General features: G+C 38.4%; 1 protein-coding gene across 1 annotated transcript in view; it reads left to right on the forward strand.

Annotated features, from left to right (window-relative positions):
- The window catches only part of Skint4l1 (selection and upkeep of intraepithelial T cells 4 like 1), a 185,474-nt gene that overhangs the window by 146,046 nt on the left and 13,278 nt on the right, over positions 1–26,150 (forward strand). Inside the window, exons 15-16 of the mRNA XM_063261325.1 lie at positions 4,173–4,235; positions 25,746–25,853. Coding sequence (XP_063117395.1) covers positions 4,173–4,235; positions 25,746–25,853 — 171 coding nt within the window. The remainder of the gene's footprint in view (positions 1–4,172; positions 4,236–25,745; positions 25,854–26,150) is intronic.

Genomic DNA, 26,150 nt, shown 5'->3' on the forward strand with positions numbered 1-26,150 from the left:
GCTCTCCCTTCCTTGGGATTTGGGTGCAGGCAGTTTTTTTATTGGGTCTCTTCAGATCCGGGCACAGTCTGGACCACAGGTCTCCTGCAGCTTGAATGCCCCTATCTTCCTGTTCCCAGAGGCCCTATACAGTTTCCTCTTGGGCCAGAGATGGGGACAAAGGTGGGCAGTACTAGTGGTCTCTCCTGCCCTGCAGTCTCAAGAGTGCCCAGAAGTCTGGCGATCAGTTCTCTCTCCCACAGGGTTTGGGAGCAGGGAGATGTGGCCTGGGATCTGCAAGGTTCGGGTGCCAGCTCAGTTCATAATAATTTTAAAGCAATAATATTTATGTCATAAGGTAACATGGTTTTGTGAAGAGACAAATCATCAACCTTGTGTCTTATCATGTTGAGAGCTTGCATAGTGAAACTATTCCATGATTTATTTTCTGATTATTTCCCTATAATAAATTGCCCATTTATAGTTTAGGAATTTTAGTGACATGTTTGTGTACTTGTTTCTAATCTAAATAGAACTTTACCCTTGATCCCAATTTCTTCCAAGCCTACTTTCTTTTCCTAGTGCAATTAATCTGAGACAAATGAAGGGTGACAGAGCTCTATTTATAGCTTTTATTCTATAGGGAGCTTGAGATTACCAGTATCAATGTAGGAGTTCTATGAAATTGTTATTATGAATAATGAAATCAAACTTGAAGCATCATTGCATCAAAATACTTCATATTGACTCTTCAGGAAATCTGCCCAATGGGGAGGGCTGATCCTCAGGAATCATCAAACTATGTAATAGAAAAATGAAAGACATACTAGCAGTAAGTAGCACTCCTTGGATGAAGTCTCAGGGGACCCTGAATTTCAGAGCCCACCATCACAGTCATGGAAAATGGTGGACCATCTCAAGAAAATACACGTGCTTGCCATAATCTTTCCTTGATGGCTTTTGACATAAAGCTAATTCATCATGTGTTTTACAGATTGACAAGAGTAGCCATGAAAACAACTGTTAGGGTGTTTTCTGCAAACCAAACTATGGAATTAAAAACAAAGAAGCAAACACTGGTAAAAACCAAAAATAAAAAAAAATTAGAGCAGATGCTCACTGACATAGGGAAACTAACTCTGTAGAAATCATCTGAAGCCAATGAAGCCCTCAAGCCTCATAAATCACCTTGTCTATTTCTTCTGTTGTTGGATATGCCTAAACTAGATGATGAGGCCCTAAATCTAAAGATACTATACACTTAGCCTACATTACATGAAAATAAAAAAAAAAAAAAAACAGAATAGACTAGAGCTAGAAACTCCCTCCCTGTGTGCTGGCTACATAGTTCATAGACACAATGTAAAGTATCATTGTTTTGATAAACAGCTGTGGAGTGCCCATAAAAATGGATCTAAAACACTTTTGCTTCTAACCATAGAGTACTTTTGCTACTAAAATTTAGAGAGAAATCTGTATTTGGTAGTCACTGTGAGGAATCCAATCACAAGCTGCTGAAAATAAGTGATTTTTTTAAACCAAGGAACTTAATTATCAGTCATAGAAATGATAGATATCAAACATCTCCAAAGTAAATAAATTGTCATAACAACAACAACAAAAACTTCATCGAATTGATATAAGGACAGAAAAATGTGTTGGTGCATTGTTTAATTCTTTCCTTTAAGAAGAAACTTTCTAAAAACATGATGTAAGACTCATAACACTCATTAAGCAAAGGAAAATTTAAATGACCAAAAGCATACATGACTTAGAAATCTCATAGTTCTCATTTCCATTTTTGTCTATAAAATAAATGATAAACATCTGGTAAAAAGATCTTTCATTGTGCTTGTCTATAAGCATAACACAGTGTACTAAGAATTTTGGAATTCTGCCTTCATTTACAAACAGAAATGTGATAAGAGCATGATTTTACTTTTATTCCCGATGTGATGATATTGGGCTGCTTCATATTGTCCAGAGCAGCTGACTATGATTACGGGATATACAAATTCTAGGGCTGTGAATGCTGGTTTGTGTTGTCTGTTATTGGTTGTTCGGGGTTTGGTTGTCATTTTTTAGCATTCATGCTTAATGAAGAAACAAGAAGAAAAGTAATTAGATTGAGAGTTCTCTTTTCTTTGATCTCTTTCCTTTTACTTCTTTCTTCTAACTGGTATTAGGGGGATGGAGGGGGGTGGAGGAGGATGAAATAAAGAATAACCCACAAAGGAGAATATACCAGCTCTACCAGTAAGGTGGTAAAAGTAAGAGATGTAGGAAGAAAGAAGAACCCACAAAGGAGATAAGACCAGTTATATGAGAAACCAAAATACTAGGCTAGGCTGAAAGGGAAATTTGATGTCAAATGTTATGGGCAAAATGGCAGGGAAAGTAAGATGCATATTTTACAAGACACCAAAACGAATTTGTTTTCCTACTATAGCTGGGATATTCTCTGGTTTGATTCTAGATGTGGATTTATTTTCTTTCCCCCTCATATATTGGGTTTCAAAAAAGTGTTGGAAGAGTAGCTGGGCAGTTGGTAAAATTGTGGGTGTAAATAGAGGGATCTGGGGGGAGGGCAAAAGTTTCCTGAAATGGGAAAACAAATGGGGTTACTCTGCTCCCTGTTTTCTGAAAGAATGGCATATTTTCCTAAGGACCTCAAGAGATTTTCCTTGTTGGAATCCTGTGAGAAGTGTGAAGCATCAGGAAGAGGAGATCAAAAAAGCTCAGTTTTGATAAAGGAGCTAGCATATAGAAGTTTCCCACAGAAGGAAAAAAAAAAGAAAATGTGCTGGAGGGTAGTGGCTTGGGGAAATATAGAAGAAAAAGGAAAATCTGTTAAAAAAAGTCTTTTTGAAAAGAAAGTTTTAAACTCACACTAACCATGACAGTAAAGTTAGAAGAAGATCATCCTGGGGTTATCAGATTAAGTTTAGCTTTCACTGTAGTTGCTTACAATATGCCTGTTCATGGTGTAAAACAAACTTATGATGAGATAGGATGGTATCCTGGAGAAAGGGTACATCTAAAGCTTTTTAAAAGAAGCCATGATTTTCTATGCGATGACTTGCCTTAATTGAAATGTGTTATAAATCATTGCTTGATCAAATAGAATTAGACTGGATAGTATTGCCATCAACAATACTAGAGGTCTATTTGTATATGCAATGATTAACACGCAAATGTGACAAAGCTGGGAATATTGAACTATTAAGCAGAGCAAGTGGAATGAAAATACTCAGAGAATAGTTGCTAGGTGAAGGGCAGTACTCTGATATCCAAATTCAGATTCTATTTGATCATTCTAAAACAGAAAGAATAGTATTGCTTTGCATTTTTAAGATCTTATGGGAGAAAGTTCACAAACCAGGAAAAGGTCTATTTCATTTACGAACATTATACAAACCCTGGAAAACTCTTCAATGATTTTAAACTAATATTAGTTTCAACAGTGAAAAAAAGCATATCAGAATCACAACAAGGTATATTTTGATATGGATCATGGTGTTTGAAAATTTAATATTCATCTGAAAAACAAGTTCTTCAAACATTAGAGGCCCAGGCACCACCTACCTAGGAGTGTAGAGTGATACAACTGATATTGGTTCTACTATGTATCTTGCTAATATACAAGATCATTCTATACCTTGATATCTCCAATTTCTTTATTCCTAGTGATTCAGTAACAGGAAACATGGTCATGTGCAAAAGTATTGTGAACAAAACCCCTATAGGTCTTTGATATCAAAGTGCCTGGCGTTTTATTGTGGGAAATTTGGTCATTTGCCACACAACTGGAAATAAGGCATCTCTAAGGGCAGTGGATATTCTAGGCGTAAATCAGAAAGAAAGCCTACTCTCAGGTGTGTTTATTTGCTAAGTCAAGGGTTACCATTGGAAGATAGTGTAGGTCAAAGAGAGATACCAGAGTATTTTTCTGCCATGAGAAGATAAAATGGGGACGGATAAGGAGGGTATAGCAATAAGTGGAGGTCATTTGTCTCTTGTCAGGAAGGAAAGAGTAAGCAGATAGGAATACCTCAATGACATAATGCAAATTTAATGCATGCTCATGCAGACAGTTCTGCTCTAAACTTGGTAATAGATCAACGTCTTACTCTCTCTCCCCCAAATCACAATGTTATAAGGATAACTAATTGAATTTATGATCATTTGTTCAGATACTGAAGAGTTGCTGTCGGAAATAATTGAATGTATTCATCCAAGTTCCAGTGTGAATCCAGGTATGATAAATCAAGATTTGAAAAGAAAAGTTAAATCCAAGGTCTGTTAAAGGTAGAGATACAACTTAATAGAGTTTGTAGGATTGTGCAGTTGCCACAGTATCCCCAGCTCTAGGTCAAAGCTACTCCAGATAAAAGAACAGAAATGTTTGGAAGCACAGGAAAATATGTTAAGAATCAGCTATTATCACGTGCCAAAATTAAAATTGGAAGTAAAATGTTTTAAAGAAGGAGGCTTGATGGAAATAGGAGCTTATGTAACTATGATTAAACAGAAATCTTGGAACTCAGAAGTGCAACTTTAAAAGGGCTATACCCAGTTAATTAGAAGTGGAAAATTATCACAGGAAAAATAAGTATGTAATGCATTAAATGTGTGAGACCAGAAGGACAAATATAAAAGTTAAGGTCTTACTTAGACGGCATGCCCATAAATTTACAGGGAAGGGATCCTTTAGAACAGTAGGGTACACAGGTTAATATTCCTGTGATCCAAGAGACAATCCATGATGAGATTTGGGGTAAAATGGTTAATGCTCCAGGGGAATATATTGATTTATGTCATCAAAAAAGGTTTTGCCAATTTTCAAAACACAAGACACAACAAAAACTCAGTTTCTATTATTAAAGCAGAAGTCATGGCTGAAATGCCAAGAGTCCTACTTGAAAATGGTTACCTCATAAGCCTGTATGAGTAGATCAATAGCATTTGACAAAGGAAATATGATATGAGCTTTGATCATCTAGTATAAGAGCTAAAGGTCAAATATACAGAGGATTCTGCCATCCCATGGAAATCCCATACATTTTTTAACAAAAAACTATTAGGAAAAATAAAGAATATTAACAGATTTTAGAGCTGGGAATAGAATAATTCAACAAATATTTCCATTACAGCCCTGGATTTCCTCTACCTTTTTATTATCTAAGTAATTGATAGTAATTGATTTAAAAGACTGATTTTTTCTATCCCTTTCAGGATAAAGAATGGTGTACTTTGTTGTACATATTTATAGCAATTTTTAACCTGTAAAAATGCATCAGGGGAATGTTCTTCCACTTGGAATGTAAAATAGTTCAAAGTCTTTGCGAATATTTTGGGTAATAACAACTAGAAGTCATATGTAGATTATATCTTTACTACATTAGTTTTTATTGCATGAAAGATATTTTGTTAGCTGCTTCTGAGACATGTACTTCAGAGAAAATTTTTACTGAAATCAAATCACTTAACTATGCAAGGTGCGAACAATTGATGTTCATTATTTTTTTCTTTTCTTGGATATTTTCTTTATTTACATTTCAAATTTTAACCCCATACCTGGTTGCCCCTCCAGAAATCCCATCCCCCTCCTTCTATGTGTGTGCTCCCTCCCAAACACCCCCACCCTCACCCTCCTCATTCCAACCCTCACACCCACGGTCATATTTGCCTACACTGGGGAAATGAACTGTGATGGGACCAAGGGCCTCTCCTCCCATCCCCTGCGACATTTGTAACTAGAGCCATGGGTCCATCCATGTGTACTCTTTGGATGGTGATTTAGTCCATGGAAGGTCTGGGGGGGATCTGGTTGGTTGATATTATTTGTCTTCTTATGAGGTTGCAAACCCCTTCAGTTCCTTCAATTCTTTATCCAACTCCTCCACTGGGGACCCTGTTCTCAGTTCAATAGTTGACTACAAGCATCCACCTCTGTATTTGTCAGCTTCTGGCAGAGCCTTTCAGGAGACAGCTATATCAGGATCCTGTCAACATGCACTTCTTGTCATGCACGATATTGTCTAGATTTGGTGACACTATATGGGATGAATTCCCAGGTAGGGCAGTATGTGGATGGCCTTTCCTTCAGTCTGTGCCCCACTTTGTCTCCATATTTCCTCCTGTGAGTATTTTTGCTCCCTCTTCTAAGAAGGGCTGAAGAATCCACACTTTATTCTTCCTTCTTCTTGAGCTTCATGTGGTTTGTGAAATTTATCTTGGTTGTTTTCAGTTTTTGAACTAAAACCAACTTGTCAGTGAAAGCATACGATATGTGTTCTCTTGTGATTGGGTTACCTCAATCAGGATGATATTTTTTTGTTCCATCCACTTGCCTAAGAATTTCATGAATTCATTGTTTTCAATAGTTGAGTAGTACTCCATTGGATAAATGTACCATATTTTCTGTATCAATTCCTCTGTTGAAGTACATCTGGGATCTTTCCAGCTTATGGCTATTGTAAATAAGGCTGCTATGAATATAGTGGAGCATGTGTTTTTGTTTTATGTTGTAACATCTTTTGGGTATATGTCCAGGAGGAATATAGCTGGGTCCTCAGGTCCTATGTCCAATTTTCAGAAGAACCTCCAGACTGAATTTTCAGAGGGGTTGTGCCAGCTTGCAATCTCACCAACAGTGGAGGAGTGTTCCTCTTTTCCACTTCCTTGCCAGCATCTGTTGTCACCTGAGTTTTTGATCTTAGTCATTCTGAGATGTGTAAGGGAGTATCCCATGGTTCATTTGATTTGCATTTTCCCAATGACTAAGGATGTTGAACATTTTGTTAGGTGCTTCTGGACGGCTAGATATTCCTCATTTTGAGAATTATTGGTTTAGCTCTGTATCCCATTTTAATAGGGTTATTTGATTCTCTTGAGTCTAACTTATTGAGCTGTTTATATATATTGGATATTACCCCTCTATCAGATGTAGGATTGGTAAATATCTTCTCCAAATCCATTAGTTGCCATTTTGTACCATTGACAATGTTCTTTACCTTACAGAAACTTTGCAAGTTTTTTGAGGACCCATTTGTCGATTCTTGATCTTAGAGTATGTGCCATTGGTGTTCTCTTCATGAAATTTTCCCCAGTGTCCACATGTTTGAGGCTCTTGCCCACTTTCTCCTCTGTTAGTTTAAGTGTATCTGGTTTTCTGAGGAGGTCCTTGATCCACTTGGAGTTGAGCTTTGTACAGAGTGACCAGAATGAATCGATTTGTATTCTTCTTCCTGATGACCTGCAGTTGAACTAGCATCATTTGTTGAAAATACTATCTTTTTTCCACTGTATGTTTTCAGGTCCTTTGTCAAAGATTAAGTGATGATAGGTGTGTGGATTCATTTCTGGGTTCTTCAATTCTATTCCAATGATCTACCTGTCTGTCTTGGTACCAATACCATTCAGTTTTCATCGCTAATGCTCCATAGTACTACTTTTTATATTTAAAGATGCTTTAATATAATCCATAATACAATCAAAAATAATTATTATGCTTAGTTAAATTTTTTAATTTTGTTTTGTTTTGTTTTGTTTTTTTCGAAGCTGAGGACCGAACCCAGGACCTTGCACTTGCTAGGCAAGCACTCTACCATTGAGCTAAATCCCCAACCCCAATTTTTAATTTTTTTATTTTTTTTCTCAATCTTTATTAAATTGGATGTTCCTTATTTACATTTCAAATGGCATTCTGTTTCCTGGTTTCCATGACAACATCCCCTAACTCCTCCCCTTCTGGTTCTATATGGGTGTTCCCTTCCCCATCCTCCCCCATTACCACCCTCCCCCCCCAACAATCCTGTTCACTGGGGGTCTACCCTTGGCAGGGCCAAGGGCTTCCCCTTTCACTAGTGCCCCTACTAGGTTATTCATTGGTACCAATGAATTTGGAGCCCAGGATAACTCCATCAGTAGTAGCTTAGTCCCTGGAAGCTCTGGTTGGTTGGCATTGGTGCTCATATGGAGTATGAAACCCTTTCAGGCCTTTCAGTCCTCTCTGTGATTCCTTCAACGGGGATCCCATCCTCAGTTCAGTGTATTTTTGCTGTCATTCGCCTATGTATTTGCCATACCCTGGCTGTGTCTCTCAGTAGACATCTGGTTCCTGTCACCTTGTACCTCTTTGCTTCATCCATTTTATCCAGTTTGGTGGCTGTATATGTACGGGCCAAATGTGGGGCAGGCTCTTCAGCCTCTGTTCTAAACTTTGCCTCTCTATCCCCTCCTAAGTTTATTCTTGTTCCCCTTTTAAGGAGTGAAGCATCCGCATTTTTGTCAACCTTCTTGAGTTTTATGTATTCTGTGCATCTTGGGTAATATGAACATTTGGGCTAATATCCACTTATCAATGTGTGCATGCCATGTGTATTTTTCTGTGATTGGGTAACCTCACTCAGGATATTTTCCAGTTCCATCCATTTGCCTACGAATTTCATAAAGTCATTGTTTTTGATAGCTGAGTAGTATTCCATTGTGTACATGTACCAAATTTTCTGGATCCATTCCTCTGTTGAAGGACATCTGAGTTCTTTCCAGTTTCTGGTTATTATAAATAAGGCTGTGATGAACATAGTGGAGCATATGTCTTTGTTGTATGCTGGAGCATTCTTTGGGTATAAGTCATTCGCCTATGTATTTTCCATATCCTGGCTGTGTCTCTCAGTAGAGATAAACATCTGGATACTGTCACCTTGCACTTATTTGCTTCATCCATCTGTATGATTGCTCTGGCTAGGACTTCGAGAACTATATTGAATAAATAAGGAGAGAGTGGGCAGCCTTGTCTGGTCCCTGATTTTAGTGAGATTGCTTCAAGTTTCTCTCCATTTAGTTTAATATTAGGTACTGGTTTGCTGTATATAGCTTTTACTATGTTTAGGTATGGGCTTGAATTCCTGTTCTTTCCAGGACTTTTATCATGAAGGGGTGTGGAATTTTGTCAAATGCTTTCTCAGCATCTAATGCAATGATCATGTGTTTTTTATCTTTCAGTTTGTTTATATAGTGGATTACATTGATGGTTTTCTGTATATTAAACCATCCTTGCATCCCTGGAATGAAGCCTACTTCATCATGGTGGACAATTGGTTAATGTGCTCTTGGATTTGGTTTGCAAGAATTTTATTGAGTATCTTTGTGTCGATATTCATAAGGGAAATTGGTCTGAAGTTCTCTTTCTTTGTTGGGTCTTTGTGTGGTTTAGGTATAAAAGTAACTGTGGCTTCATAGAAGGAATTTGGTAATGCTCTATATATTTCAATTTTGTGGAATTGTTTGGATAGTATTGGCGTGAGGTCTTCTATGAAGGTCTGACAGAATTCTGTGCTGAAGCCATTTGGACCTGGGCTCCTTTTTGTTGAGAGAATTTTAATGACTGTTTCTACTTCTTTATGAGTTATGGGGTTGTTTAAATGGTTTATTTGTTCCTGATTAAACTTCGGTACCTAGAATCTGTCTATGAAATTGTCTATTTCCTCCAGATTTTCAAGTTTTCTTGAATATAGGCTTTCATAGTAGCATTTGATGATTTTTTTTACTTTCCTCTGACTCTGTTGTTATGTCTCCCTTTTCATTTCTGATTTTGTTAATTTTTTTAGTCTTTTCTAAAGTTTTATTTTATTTTTTTTATTAACTTGAGTATTTCTTATATACATTTCGAGTGTTATTCCCTTTCCCGGTTTCCGGGCAAACATCCCCCTCCCCCCTCCCCTTCCTTATGGGTGTTCCCCTCCCAACCCTCCCCCCATTGCCGCCCTCCCCCCATGGACTAGTTCACTGGGGGTTCAGTCTTAGCAGGACCTAGGGCTTCCCCTTCCACTGGTGCTCTTACTAGGATATTCATTGCTACCTATGGGGTCAGAGTCCAGGGTCAGTCCATGTGTAGTCTTTAGGTAGTGGCTTAGTCCCTGGAAGCTCTGGTTGCTTGGCATTGTTGTACTTTTGGGGTCTCGAGCCCCTTCAAGCTCTTCCAGTTCTTTCTCTGATTCCTTCAATAGAGGACCTATTCTCAGTTCAGTGGTTTGCTGCTGGCATTCACCTCTGTATTTGCTGTATTCTGGCTGTGTCTCTCAGGAGCGATCTACATCCGGCTCCTGTCGGTCTGCACTTCTTTGCTTCATCCATCTTGTCTAATTGGGTGGTTGTATATGTATGGGCCACATGTGGGGCAGGCTCTGAAGGGTGTTCCTTAAGTCTCTGTTTTAATCTTTGCCTCTCCCTTCCCTGCCAAGGGTATTCTTTTTCCTCATTTAAAGAAGGAGTGAAGCATTCACATTTTGATCATCCGCCTTGAGTTTCGTTTGTTCTAGGGATCTAGGGTAATTCAAGCATTTGGGCTAATAGCCACTTATCAATGAGTGCATACCATGTATGTCTTTCTGTTTGGGTTAGCTCACTCAGGATGATATTTTCCAGTTCCAACCATTTGCCTACGAATTTCATAAACTCGTTGTTTTTGATAGCTGAGTAATATTCCATTGTGTAGATGTACCACATTTTCTGTATCCATTCCTCTGTTGAAGGGCATCTGGGTTCTTTCCATTTTCTGGCTATTATAAATAAGGCTGCGATGAACATAGTGGAGCACGTGTCTCTTTTATATGTTGAGGCATCTTTTGGGTATATGCCCAAGAGGGGTATAGCTGGATCCTCAGGCAGTTCAATGTCCAATTTTCTGAGAAACCTCCAGACTGATTTCCAGAATGGTTTTACCAGTCTGCAATCACACCAACAATGGAGGAGTGTTCCTCTTTCTCCACATCCTCGCCAGCATCTGCTGTCACCTGAGTTTTTGATCTTAGCCAATCGCACTGGTGTGAGGTGAAATCTCAGGGTTGTTTTGATTTGCATTTCCCTTATGACTAAAGATGTTGAACATTTCTTTAGGTGTTTCTCAGCCATTCGGCATTCCTCAGCTGTGAATTCTTTGTTTAGCTCTGAACCCCATTTTTTAATAGGGTTATTTGTTTCCCTGCGGTCTAACTTCTTGAGTTCTTTGTATATTTTGGATATAAGGCCTCTATCTGTTGTAGAATTGGTAAAGATCTTTTCCCAATCTGTTGGTTTCCGTTTTGTCCTAACCACAGTGTCCTTTGCCTTACAGAAGCTTTGCAGTTTTATGAGATCCCATTTGTCGATTCTTGATCTTAGAGCATAAGCCATTGGTGTTTTGTTCAGGAAATTTTTTCCAGTGCCCATGTGTTCCAGATGTTTCCCTAGTTTTTCTTCTATTAGTTTGAGTGTGTCTGGTTTGATGTGGAGGTCCTTGATCCACTTGGACTTAAGCTTTGTACAGGGTGATAAGCATGGATCGATCTGCATTCTTCTACATGTTGCTCTCCAGTTGAACCAGCACCATTTGCTGAAAATGCTATCTTTTTTCCATTGGATGGTTTTGGCTCCTTTGTCAAAAATCAAGTGACCATAGGTGTGTGGGTTCATCTCTGGGTCTTCAATTCTATTCCATTGGTCTATGTGTCTGTCTCTTTACCAATACCGTGCAGTTTTTATCACTATTGCTCTGTAATACTGCTTGAGTTCAGGGATAGTGATTCCCCCTGAAGTCCTTTTATTGTTGAGGATAGCTTTAGCTATCCTGGGTTTTTTGTTATTCCAGATGAATTTACAAATTGTTCTGTCTAACTCTTTGAAGAATTGGATTGGTATTTTGATGGGGATTGCATTGAATCTGTAGATTGCTTTTGGTAAAATGGTCATTTTACTATATTAATCCTGCCAATCCATGAGCATGGGAGATCTTTCCATCTTCTGAGGTCTTCTTCAATTTCTTTCCTCAGTGTCTTGAAGTTCTCATTGTACAGATCTTTTACTTGCTTTGTTAAAGTCACACCGAGGTACTTTATATTATTTGGGTCTATTATGAAGGGTGTCGTTTCCCTAATTTCTTTCTCGGCTTGTTTCTCTTTTGTATAGAGGAAGGCAACTGATTTATTTGAGTTAATTTTATACCCAGCCACTTTGCTGAAGTTGTTTATCAGCTTTAGTAGTTCTCTGGTGGAACTTTTGGGATCACTTAAATATACTATCATGTCATCTGCAAATAGTGATATTTTGACCTCTTCTTTTCCGATCTGTATCCCTTTGATCTCTTTTTGTTGCCTGATTGCTCTGGCTAGAACTTCAAGAACTATATTAAATAAGTAGGGAGAGAGTGGGCAGCCTTGTTTAGTCCCTGATTTTAGTGGGATTGCTTCAAGTTTCTCTCCATTTAGTTTAATGTTAGCAACTGATTTGCTGTATATGGCTTTTACTATGTTTAGGTATGGGCCTTGAATTCCTATTCTTTCCAGGACTTTTATCATGAAGGGGTGTTGAATTTTGTCAAATGCTTTCTCAGCATCTAATGAAATGATCATGTGGTTCTGTTCTTTCAGTTTGTTTATATAATGGATCACGTTGATGGTTTTCCGTATATTAAACCATCCCTGCATGCCTGGGATGAAGCCTACTTGATCATGGTGGATGATTGTTTTGATGTGCTCTTGAATTCGGTTTGCCAGAATTTTATTGAGTATTTTTGCGTCGATATTCCTAAGGGAAATCGGTCTGAAGTTCTCTTTCTTTGTTGTGTCTTTGTGTGGTTTAGGTATAAGAGTAATTGTGGCTTCGTAGAAGGAATTCGGTAGGGCTCCATCTGTTTCAATTTTGTGGAATAGTTTGGATAATATTAGTATGAGGTCTTCTATGAAGGTTTGATAGAATTCTGCACTAAACCCGTCTGGACCTGGGCTCTTTTTGTTGGGAGACCTTTAATGACTGCTTCTATTTCCTTAGGAGTTATGGGGTTGTTTAACTGGTTTATCTGTTCCTGATTTAACTTTGATACCTGGTATCTGTCTAGGAAATTTTACATTTCCTGAAGATTTTCAAATTTTGTTGAATATAGGTTTTTATAGTAAGATCTGATGATTTTTTGAATTTCCTCTGAATCTGTAGTTATGTCTCCCTTTTCATTTCTGATTTTGTTAATTTGGACGCACTCTCTGTGTCCTCTCGTTAGTCTGGCTAAGGGTTTATCTATCTTGTTGATTTTCACAAAGAACCAACTTTTGGTTCTGTTGATTCTTTCTATGGTCCTTTTTGTTTCTACTTGGTTGATTTCAGCTCTGAGTTTGATTATTTCCTGCCTTCTACTCCTCCTGGGTGTATTTGCTTCTTTTTGTTCTAGAGCTTTTAGGTGTGCTGTCAAGCTGCTGACATATGCTCTTTCCTGTTTCTTTCTGCAGGCACTCAGCACTATGAGTTTTCTTCTTAGCACAACTTTCATTGTGTCCCATAAGTTTGAGTATGTTGTATCTTCATTTTCATTAAATTCTAAAAAGTTTTTAATTTCTTTCTTTATTTCTTCCTTGACCAGGTTATCATTGAGTAGAGCATTGTTCAATTTCCACGTATATATGGGCATTCTTCCCTTATTGTTATTGAAGACCAGTTTTAGGCCGTGGTGGTCCGATAGCACGCATGGGATTATTTCTATCTTTCTGTACCTGTTGAGGCCCATTTTTTGACCAATTATATGGTCAATTTTGGAGAAAGTACCATGAGGAGCTGAGAAGAAGGTATATCCTTTTGCTTTAGGATAGAATGTTCTATAAATATCCGTTAAGTCCATTTGGCTCATGACTTCTCTTAGTCTGTCGACATCACTGTTTAATTTCTGTTTCCATGATCTGTCCATTGATGAGAGTGGGGTGTTGAAATCTCCCACCATTATTGTGTGAGGTGCAATGTGTGTTTTGAGCTTTAGTAAGGTTTCTTTTACGTATGTAGGTGCCCTTGTATTTGGGGCATAGATATTTAGGATTGAGAGTTCATCTTGGTGGATTTTTCCTTTGATGAATATGAAGTGTCCTTCCTTATCTTTTTTGATGACTTTTAGTTGGAAATTGATTTTATTTGATATTAGAATGGCTACTCCAGCTTGCTTCTTCTGACCATTTGCTTGGAAAGTTGTTTTCCAGCCTTTCACTCTGAGGTAGTGTCTGTCTTTGTCTCTGAGGTGTGTTTCCTGTAGGCAGCAGAATGCAGGGTCCTCGTTGCGTATCCAGTTTGTTAATCTATGTCTTTTTATTGGGGAGTTGAGGCCATTGATATTGAGAGATATTAAGGAATAGTGATTATTGTTTCCCTTTATATTCATATTTGGATGTGAGGTTATGTTTGTGTGCTTTCATTCTCTTTGTTTTGTTGCCAAGACGATTAGTTTCTTGCTTCTTCTAGGGTATAGCTTGCCTCCTTATGTTGGGCTTTACCATTTATTATCCTTTGTAGTGCTGGATTTGTAGAAAGATATTGTGTAAATTTGGTTTTCTCATGGAATATCTTGGTTTCTCCATCAATGTTAATTGAGAGTTTTGCTGGATACAGTAACCTGGGCTGGCATTTGTGTTCTCTTAGGGTCTGTATGACATCAGTCCAGGATCTTCTGGCCTTCATAGTTTCTGGCGAGAAGTCTGGTGTGATTCTGATAGGTCTCCCTTTATATGTTACTTGACCTTTTTCCCTTACTGCTTTTAATATTCTTTCTTTATTTTGTGCTTTTGGTGTTTTGACAATTATGTGACGGGAGGTGTTTCTTTTCTGGTCCAATCTATTTGGAGTTCTGTAGGCTTCTTGTATGTCTATGGGTATCTCTTTTTTTAGGTTAGGGAAGTTTTCTTCTATGATTTTGTTGAAGATATTTACTGGTCCTTTGAGCTGGGAGTCTTCACTCTCTTCTATACCTATTATCCTTAGGTTTGATCTTCTCATTGAGTCCTGGATTTCCTGTATGTTTTGGACCAGTAGCTTTTTCCGCTTTACATTATCTTTGACAGTTGAGTCAATGATTTCTATGGAATCTTCTGCTCCTGAGATTCTCTCTTCCATCTCTTGTATTCTGTTGGTGAAGCTTGTATCTACAGCTCCTTGTCTCTTCTTTTGGTTTTCTATATCCAGGGTTGTTTCCATGTGTTCTTTCTTGATTGCTTCTATTTCCATTTTTAATTCCTTCAACTGTTTGATTGTATTTTCCTGGAATTCTTTCAGGGATTTTTGCGATTCCTCTCTGTAGGCTTCTACTTGTTTATTAATGTTTTCCTGTGTTTCCCTAAGTGTGTTCATGTCTTTCTTGAAGTCCTCCAGCATCATGATCAAATATGATTTTGAAACTAGATCTTGCTTTTCTGGTGTGTTTGGATATTCCATGTTTGTTTTGGTGGGAGAATTGGGCTCTGATGATGGCATGTAGTCTTGGTTTCTGTTGCTTGGGTTCCTGCGCTTGCCTCTCGCCATCAGATTATCTCTAGTGTTACTTTGTTCTGCTATTTCTGACAGTGGCTAGACTGTCCTATAAGCCAGTGTGTCAGGAGTGCTGTAGACCTGTTTTCCTCTCTTTCAGTCAGTTATGGGGGCAGAGTGTTCTGCTTTCGGGCGTGTAGTTTTTCCTCTCTACAGGTCCTCAGCTCTTCCTGTGGGCCTGTGTCTTGAGTTCACCAGGCAGCTTTCTTGCAGCAGAAAATTTGGTCTTACCTGTGGTCCCGAGGCTCAGGTTCGCTTGTGGGGTGCTGCCCACAGGCTCTCTGCAGCGGCAGCAACCAGGAAGACCTGTGCTGCCCCTTCCGGGAGCTTCAGTGCACCAGTGTTCCAGATGGTTTTGGCTTTTTCCTCTGGCGTCCGAGATGTGTGTGCAGGGAGCAGTCTCTTCTGGTTTCCCAGGCTTGTCTGCCTCTCTGAAGGTTTAGCTCTCCCTCCCACGGGATTTGGGTGCAGAGAACTGTTTATCCAGTCTGTTTCTTTCAGGTTCCGTTGGTGTCTCAGGCACAGGGGTCCTGCCGCTCCTGGGCCCTCCCCCACGGGAGCCCAGAGACCTTATACAGTTTCCTCTTGGGCCAGGGATGTGGGCAGCGGTGAGCAGTGTTGGTGGTCTCTTCTGCTCTGCAGCCTCAGGAGTGCCCACCTGACCAGGTGGTTGGGTCTCTCTCTGATTTTGTTAATTTTAACACACTCTCTGTGTCCTCTGGTTAGTCTGATCTTGTTGATTTTCTCAACGAACCAGCTTTTAGTTCTGTTGATTCTTTGTATAGTCCTTTTTGTTTCTACTTGGTTGATTTCATCTTGGAATTTGATTATTTCCTGCCTTCTACTCCTCCTTGGTGTGTTTGCTTCTTTTTGTCCTAGAGCTTTTAGGTGTGCTATCAAGCTGCTGATATATACTGTCTCCTGTTTCTGTATGAACTCAGAGCTATGAGTTTCCTCTTAGCCCAGCTTTCATTTTGTCCCATATATTTGGGTATGCTTTACTTTCCTTTTCATTAAATTCTAAGAAGTCTTTAAATTTTTTCTTTATTTCTTCCTTGATCAGGTTATCATTGAGTAGAGCATTGTTCAACTACCATGTATATGTAGTCATTCTTCCCTTATTGTTATTGACGACTAGCTTTAGTCCAAGGTGGTCTGATAGGACGCATGTGATTATTTCTATATTTCTTTATCTCTTGAGGCCTATTTTATGACCGATTATATGATCAATTTTGGAGAAAGTACCATGAGATGGTGGGAAGAAAGTATATCATTTTGTTTTAGGACAGAATGTTCTACAAATATCTGTTAAATCCATTATTTTCATGACTTCTGTTAGTCTGTCTATGTCTCTGTTTAATTTCTGTTTCCATGATCTGTCCACTGATGAGAGTGGGGTTTTGAAATTTCCTACTATTATTTTGTGAGGTGAAATGTGTGCTTTGAACTTTAGTATGGTTTCTTTTATGTATGTAGGTGCCCTTATATTTGCAGAATAGGTATTTAGGAATGAGAGTTCATCTTGTATATTTCCATTGATGAATATGAAGTGTCCTTCTTTATCTTTTTGATGACTTTTGGATGAAAATCGATTTTATTCGATATTAGAATGGCTACTCCAGCTTGCTTCTTCAGACCATTTGCTTGCAAAGTTGTTGTCCAGCCTTTTACTCTGAGGTAGTGTCTGTCTTTATCTCTGAGGTGTGTTTCCTATAGGCAGCAAAATGTTGGGTCAACATTGCCTATCCAGTTTGTTAATCTGTGTTTCTTTATTGGGGAATTGTGTCCATTGATGTTGAGAGATATTAAGGAATCATGATTTTTGTTTCCTGTTATATTTGTGTTTGGATGTGAAATTATGTGTGTGTGGTTGTCTTCTCTTTGTTTTGTTGCAAAACGATTTGTTTCTTGCTTTTCCTAGGGTGTAGTTTATTTCCTTGTGTTGGGCTTTACCATTTATTATCCTTTGTAGGGCAGCATTTGTAGAAATATATTGTGTAAATTTGGTGTTGTCATGGAATATCTTCATTTCTCCATCTGTGTTAATTGAGAGTTTTTCTGGATACAGTAACCTGGGCTGGCATTTGTGTTCTCTTAGGGTCTGTATGACATCTGTTCAGGATCTTCTGGCTTTCATAGTCTCTGGTGAGAAGTCTGGTGTGATTCTGATAGGTCTGCCTTTAAATGTTACTTGACCATTTTCCCTTACTGCTTTTAATATTTTTCTTTATTTTGTGCATTTGGTGTTTTGATTATTATGTGATGGGAGGAGTTTCTTTTCTGGTCCAATCTATTTGGAGTTCTGTAGCCTTCTTGTATGTTTATGGGCATCTCTTTCTTTAGGTTAGGGAGGTTTTCTTCTATGACTTTGTTGAAGATATTTACTGGTCCTTTGAGTTGGGAGTCTTCACTCTCTTCTATACCTATTATCTTTAGGTTTGATCTCATTGAGTCCTGGATTTCTTGTATGTTTTGGGCCAGTAGCTTTTTCTGATTTACATTATCTTTGACAGTTGAGTCAATGATTTCTATGGAATCTTCTGCTCCTGAGATTCTCTCTTCTATCTCTTGCATTCTGTTGGTGATGCTTGTATCTACAGCTCCTTGTCTCTTCCTTTGGTTTTCTATATCCAGGGTTGTCTCTCTTTGTGCTTTCCTTATTGCTTCTATTTCCATTTTTAATTCCTTCACCTATTTGTTTTTTTTCCTGTAATTCATTCAGGGATTTTTGCATTTCCTCTCTTTAGTCTTCTGCTTGCTTATTTGTGTTTTCCTGCATTTCTCTTAGGGAGTTCTTTATGTCTTTCTAGAAGTCCTCCATCATCATGATCAAATGTGATTTTCAATCTACATCTTGCTTTTCTGGTGTGTTTGGATATTCAGTGTTTGCTTTGGTGGGAGAATTGAGCTCTGATGATGCCATGTAGTCTTGGTTTCTGTTGCTTGGGTTCCTGCTTTTGCTTCTTGCCATTACATTGTCACTGATGTTACATTGTTTTGCTATTACTGACAGTGCTTAGACTGTCCTATAGGCCTGTGTGTCAGGAATGCTGTAGACCTGTTTTCCTGTTCTCTTTCAGCCAGTTATGGGAACAGAGTGTTCTGTTTTCAGGTATATAGTCGTTTCTGTCTACTGGTCTTCAGGTTTTCCTGTGGGCATGTGTTCTGAGTCCACCAGGCAGGTCACTTGGAGCAGAAAAGTTGGTCTTACCTCTGGTCTTGTGCCTGGAGTCGCTCCTCAGAGCCTGGTTTCAGCTCTCAGTGAGGGCAACAACTAGAAGGTCCTGCCCCACCTTTGCTTGGGACCCTGTGCACATGGGGCCAAGATGGCACTAGGCTTTTTCCTATAGAGTCAGAAATGTGGGCAGAGAGTAGTCTCCTCTGGCTTCCCAGGCATGTCTTCCCCTCTGAAAGTCTAGCTCTCCCTCCCATGGGATTTGGGTTCCGGGAACTCTTTGATCAGGTCCCTTCAGATCCAGGTGGTGTGGATCACAGCGCTGAGTGCCCCTATCTTCCTGTTCCCAGAGGCCCTATACAGTTTCCTCTTGGGCCAAGGATGTGGGCAAGGGTGCGCAGTACTGGCGGTCTCTCCTGCCCTGCAGTCTCAGGAGTGCCCACCTGTCTGGGTGATGAGCTCACTCTCCCACAGGGTTTTGGAGCAGGGAGCTGTGGGCCAGGATCAGTGAGGTTCAGGCCCCAGGTAAACCAGAAGTGTCTCTTTAGGGATTTTTGTTTTTTTCCTTAAGGGCTTCTACCTTTTTACCTGTACTGTCATGTATTTCTTTAAAGGATTTATTTATGTCCTTTTTAAAGTCCTCTATCATCATCATGAGATGTGATTTTAAATCAGAATCTTTCTTTCTCAGTGTGTTGAGTTATCCAGGGCTTGATGTTGTGGGAGAACTGGATTCTCATGATACCAAGTGACCTTCGTTTATTTTGCTTAGGTTCTTGCAATTTCCTCTCACAATCTGGTTATTTCTGATGTTAGCTTGTCTTGCTGCCTCTGACAGTGGCTTTACCCTCCTGTAAGCCTGTGTGTCAAAACTCTTGTAAGACCAGCTCACTCCTGCCAGGATCTGGGTACAGAGAGCTATGGCACAGGGTCAGCTCAGGGCACAGATGCAAACATGAAGGATCCTGTCCAAGACTGCCACTCATTTCCTGTGTACTGAGGGCTCTAGATGGGTCCCTCTGAGCAGAAATGGTGGTCTTACCTGTGCTCTCAAGTGATCAGCTGTCTCCTATCAGGATTTCAGTACAGAGAGCTGTGGCACAAGTTCAGCTCCAGGAGCAGAAGATAACCAGACAATATAGATATACCTTGGTTTAAAGTGGCCATGTATAGAAGAGTATTTACAGTCTGTGAACAGACAGGTAGAAATGTGTACATGAGAGTATGGTGTGCATGCATGGTAGTGTTTAATCCATCTATAAAAATGGAATTGTCATTTTAAAGTTATATGCAGAATGCAACCAAATATTAATATTTTGACTGCTATAGTACAAAATTACAGATACCATAATTTTTTCAGTCTGTTGGTTGGAGAGTTTATATAGGTGCAAAAATGCAAAGAGGCATAAACTGCAAATTATTGTGATATGTTTCCATGATTATGCCTTAAAGTAATTTATCCCTATTTGTGATATATGTCACAACCCCTTCAAACTAATGAATATTCTTTTCACAGTTTTCTCTCACAAGAAACCAAACTTGCTCTAGTTGTCCTCTAATGGAAGCAGTATAGTTATCATCTAAGCAGTTTGGAATGAGTGTTTCTGAATGATTTTATCAATATTTTCTTCCTATATTTTCTGTCTTTGTTGGTTGACCTTCTGACAATGCTGTTTTTAAGATCTGGGGTTGCCTTCATAATAATATAGGTGAAACTACTTTAACAATGGTAATTCCCACTCAATTTTATGAGGGAACTGTAAGATTTATCTTATATGTGTGAATATCTGTGCTGCAGTTAAATATTCAGCCATGTAGCTACCTAACTTTTAATCATTCATGCTTAAGTCAATAATCTCTTATCCATAATCATGTGAGTAATCCCAAAAACTCTTTGGTTCATAAGGTCAACCCTCATGGAATCCTTGATCTCACATGTGTACTTTGGTGAAGAAACTATATTTTCTTCTGTCTACCAATGACAATTTGCAAAGGAATCACCACCTATTCTTATAGGCAATATGAGACTGGTAAATTTGAAGTTAAGGCATGTTTGCACACCAAACTCAATAGCTGTACTTTGTCCCCTGTGATATGGAATGAAGAGCCTCTTTTTTGTACTGACAAATGCATGTTCACTGTGACAGGTTGTCCTTTGGGAAGGACAATCTGATTGTGCAAAGCTTTTATTCAGATGGCATCAGGATGAATGCCTCATTGGTGAATAGGGGGTGGTTTTATGTGAGTTTAGAAATGCATCTCAAATTCATAGTTAAATATGTATTGCAATATCTGCAAGTAACACATTTCAGAGAATATAAAAAATAACCACTGTCAGTATCCACATGCCTTTACTGTGGATTATAAAACATGAAATGTAGACTTCTCTGTGTTCCCACAAAAAAATTTTCCATAGGACATAATGATGAAAATAAATAAATAAATAAATAACAAGGTTGTCACTATCCTCCCCACTAGTCTCAGAGTCTTCCTTTTTTAAGGAAAAAGATGGAAGGAAGGGAGGATTAAATATGATGTCCAGATGCAATTTCCTACAGTTGGAAGGAGTGAAAAGTTAGATCATTGCTAAGGATACATCTTTTGGAATAAAAAATTAGAACCCACTCTCAAGTAAAAAATGCAAATGATAGGAGGAAGAACTGTAACTGTAATTGAATATTCAGATCAAGCATGATTTTCAATATCAAGTGTGGAAAGTCAAAGATATTATGATATTTAGGGAGTATTCTATATATGAACTGTTGAAAATTTGGAAGTCTTAAAATAAAAGTAAGTTTCTCAGAACCTGACTTGTGAGGCCGTAGGATATGGGAACACATGAGATAATGTCCCACAGAAGTGGAGATACAGTAACATAACTATCCTTTCTGCATAAAGCAAGGAAATACAAGGACATCAATCTGAATGGATTTACTCACAGGTGACAAGGCAACACTTAGCTGCCTCCAACCACAATTCCCATAATTATCAGGGGTTGGAAGACAATAGCAAATGAATAGGCATCACCAAGCAATTTTATTTTAGATGAAGTCTTCGGTGTCCAGGTTACAATGTCGGTAATACCTTGTTTACAGAAATTCAAGGAAAAATGTAATTCTGATCCTGGTATGAAACTTTAGTAGCATTGTTGAGCACCATGATGGAATATGATCTTTGTTAGATAGAAAAGGCTTTGACAGATCTGAATGACTGACATTTTATTTAGATTGTATTCTTAAATCAAAATGGAATAAATATAGGTCAAAGACAAAAGGGTCTTCTAGATCATCTCAAACAGAAATGTGAGACTTGGAATAATTGGGGATATTTTAATCAAAATAGCAAATGCTATATACCATTGTGCTCCTAGGAGGCTTTAGAACCTGAGAAAAAGATTCTAAAAGGCATAAATGATAAAACAGCATAGGGAAATTATTGAGCTTTTCATAGAGTTTGGCAGGTATCTCTTGTCAGAGTATGTGATGTGTTTTATTCTATGAAAATAGGTGTACCACAAGTAAAGATTTTCATTCATCATCTTTCACTAATCAGTTATGGGTGATGAAATAAAGATACCATGAGGCAAAAAGTTGATCAGAAGCAGAGTAACAAGCTGTAACAGTAGGCACAATAGGCTATAAATTACCTTGTACCTCCATAGGCCTGAAGCAGAATTAGCACCATAAATTGGCACAACCTTAGGGCCATTACGGGTTGAAATATCCTCAGAAACCCTGCAATATAAACACCCAAGATGTGGAGGTCAGATGGGCTATGGAATATGGTTGGAATCTAGATAGCTAGATGGTCAGTCACTCATGTCCATTCATTTGTACCAACATTGCTTTTTAAAAGGCTGTATACATCCTGGTCCATGTTTCTCTATTAGTGTTCTTTTAGCCCTTCAGAACCAGTTAACTGTTATTAATTAGATCACAGTGAACCTTCAAAGATGTAGGCCATCCTTTAAAAAAACTTCATTATGTAAGGCCAACATGTGTCTTATAGATTTGGAAAAGCTGCCCTGAAATCAATAGTTGAAGATTTTATTTGCAAGCCTTCAAATGTAATGAAAACCCAACAAAAAGGCACTGTTAGGAACCAAAATCATTTTAGATAAAATGTTCACTGCCATGGGCGAACTAATTCTACAGAAGCCTCTGAGGCCAATGAAAGCCTAAATCCTCACAAACAACACTACTGCTATGGGCTATATGCCAAAACTAGATGATAAGAGCCTATTTCTGAAGATGCCAAAACTTTAGCTACATAACAATAAAAGAGTACATAGTGCAGAGCTTGAACCTCCCTCCCTGACTGCCATCTCATAGTGTCAGAACATGTAATGTGGCCACTATTGTTTTAATAAATATTCATGGAATGCCCAACAAACTACATTCAAAGCACTAATCTTTCTACCCATAAGTACTTCTGGTACTATAATGTAGAAGGAAACCTGTCTCTTGAAGTCTCTGTGGACATTTGTGTTCATGAACCTGAAAATAAGTGACTTTTCTTAAAGCACATTGAAACAATTATCATCCATAAAGAAAAACATAATTGACTTCAATGTATCTATCTGCAAATTTAACAAACTGTCCTAAAAGCGAAACAAAAGCATACAAGTGGTGAATGAAGGGATTGAGGAATGTGTAGTTTTCCTTTAAAGAGAAACATTCTTTCCTAGAAAGAAAAGGGGATCAGAAAACCTACACAACTTAGAAATCTCATCATTCTCATCCACGTTATTGTTTATATAATCAGTAGACCATTTCTGAAGAAGAAGTCTTTCATGGATGTCCATGTAAGGTGGAGGCAGAGCTTCAAGGAAGCAATTTTCATAACTCACCATTCATACTTTGGAGGACCTTTTATTTAAGTTGCTCGTGAGTCAACTCTGTTCCTCTGAATAATTCCAGGGAACTTACCAGTCCACTAAACTAGATCTGAGTAGAATGCTTTTTTTCTTTTCTTACAGATTTTATATCTGGAATTACAATAGGTTCACATGTCCACATAACCAACCATAAAACAAGGTACCTCAAAAACCTAAATTAGAATTTTGGCATGTCCCATATTGCCACTACTCTGTGTATGCTCCACAGACTCCAAGCCACTTGCAATTCATATAACTGTACACTTCCATTTATTTTAGTACTATGCCCTGTAGCCAAGTGTGAGGTCAGTTTTGAAGCCTGTAACAAAGTAGTAGAAAAAATATGACAATGTCATATACATGCATGGTAAAGTTTATTCCATTTATAAATAGTAGAATTGTCACTTTAGGACATAAGTGAATGAAACAGACAATATTTTAACTGATATAACTAAGACAAAGAGATATAATTTTTCTCTGTTGTAGATTATAGAATTTACATAGATACAAGAAACTGTTTAAATATGTATTATGTTAATGTAAAACAAAATTGTCTTGGAGGTAAATGAATGAGAGCTAGATAGATTTTATTGAATCAGGATGACACAGCCAATGGTTACAATATACTTGAATTAAAATACCCTAAATAAATTATTCAGTATGTGTAATGAATAATGTACCAATAAAAATTAAAATCTTCAGCTTTGTATATTTTTGTCATCGTTCTTTCTCTCAAGACTATATTCATGCCCTCTAGATCTCCTCCAATGTAGTGTGCAGTATGGCCATCACCTTCAAATTTGAGAATGAATATTTATGCATTTCTCTCTAGTTTCTTTATTTCCTATTTTACATTTCTAGCTGACCCTCTGAACGAGTCTACATGTCTGAAGCAACTTTTGTTTTCACCCTTTCTTTTGTGGGGCAGAGAGGGCCTACTTATTTGAAATCCACTATGTAATACCCTGTAGAAATAACGTTTCCATATATATATATATATATATATATATATATATATATATATATATATATATATGACAAAATACTTATGGGAGGAATTACAGGGACCAAGAGTGGAGCAGTGACTGAAGTAAAGGTAATTCAGAGACTGTCCCACCTGGGGTTACATCCCATATGCAGCCACCAAACCCAGTCTCCATTGCTATGACCAGAAGTGCTTGGTGACAGTTGCCAGATGTGGGTGTCTCCTGAGAGGCTTTGCCAGAGCCCTACTGATACAGATGAGGATGCATACAGCTAACCATTAGACTGAACAAGGGGACCAAAATGGAGGAGTTAGAAAGAAGACTGAAGGAGCTGAAGGGGTTTGCAAGCCCATAAGAAGAACAACAACACTGACTGCTCTTCTAGAGGTCCTGAGTTCCAATTCCCAGCAACCACATGGTGGCTCACAACCATCTGTAATAGGATCCAATGCCCTCTTCTGTTGCATCCGAAGTCAGCTACAGTGTGCTTGTATGCATAAAATAAATAAATTTTTAAAAAAAGAAAAAAAAAAAGAAGAACAACAACAACCTACCAGACTACACAAGAGCTCCCAAAGTTTAAACTACTAACCAATGAGTACATATGGATGGACCCATGCCTTCAGCCACATCAGTAGGAGGAAAAGCCCTTAGTCCTGTGAGGGCTCATTTCCCCAATGAAGGGAAATGCCAAGGCATTGAAATGAGTGTGGGTGGGTGGAAGTGGGAGTATCCTCATAGAAGCAGGGGGAGGGGAGGAATATAATAAAGGTAGGAAAGAGGGATAACATTCAATATATATAATTAAACAAATAAATGCGATTTCTCAGAAATCTTATTACTATTATCTAAGATTTTATATTTTTCTTAGCAAATAATAGAAAATGAGAGAGAGAGAGAGAGAGAGAGAGAGAGAGAGAGAGAGAGAGAGAGAGAGAGAGAGGAGGGGGTCCAAAGGACAAGAGACTGGGAAAGGGGAATACCTTTTGAAACTTGAATACCCTTCACCATTGACATACCTCCCACAAGATCACCTCTCTCTCTCTCTCTCTCTCTCTCTCTCTCTCTCTCTCTCTCTCTCTCTCTCTCTCTCTGTGTGTGTGTGTGTGTGTGTGTGTGTGTGTGTGTGTGTGTGTGTCTCGGAGCATATGTTCAAACCAGCACATTAGCAGAAGATTGGAACCTACTTCTAGTACCAAGCTCTCACATTATTGAAACTAATATTTGGTAATAGCTTAGATTCTTCAGAACTATCCTCCCTGACAGCCTCTTTCAACCTGAAAACAAAATCATAAGGAATACATAAATTGGTATGTATCTCTCAATAATGCCTACTTAGGACAAGTGTTTTTTTTTTTTTCAATGTAGAATGCCTCCATACAAATCTAAAGTAATTATAACTTTTTTTTTAAAGATGCCTGGTCTAAGAGAATTCCTCTTTGGAAAAAGAGTGCAATGGACCTCATAATTTCAGTGTTTGCAATTACAGGAGTCATGCTCATTCTGCATTTAAAACAAAGAGGTATGTAAGCAAGATACTGGTTTCATCCCGAAAAGCCTTCTCTCAAATGTGGAGTATGAAATTTAGCAAAAGAAGAATGATTGCTGCTTGAAGAACAAGGTCAATAGAGACAAGGACAAGAACAACACAGACCCAGTGTCTTGATTTGAGAGCCCTGTGTTTTACAAGCTTAATAGTAGAGAGATGCATTTGATAATTCTGCTCCAAGAGAAATGATTTCTTTCAAATTCAAATTCATAGTAGTATGTTCTTGCTGCTGCTGCTGCTGCTGCTGCTGCTGCTGGTGGTGTTGGTGGT

Source organism: Rattus norvegicus, chromosome 5, assembly GCF_036323735.1.
Source record: "Rattus norvegicus strain BN/NHsdMcwi chromosome 5, GRCr8, whole genome shotgun sequence".
NCBI classification, from domain to species: domain Eukaryota; kingdom Metazoa; phylum Chordata; class Mammalia; order Rodentia; family Muridae; genus Rattus; species Rattus norvegicus.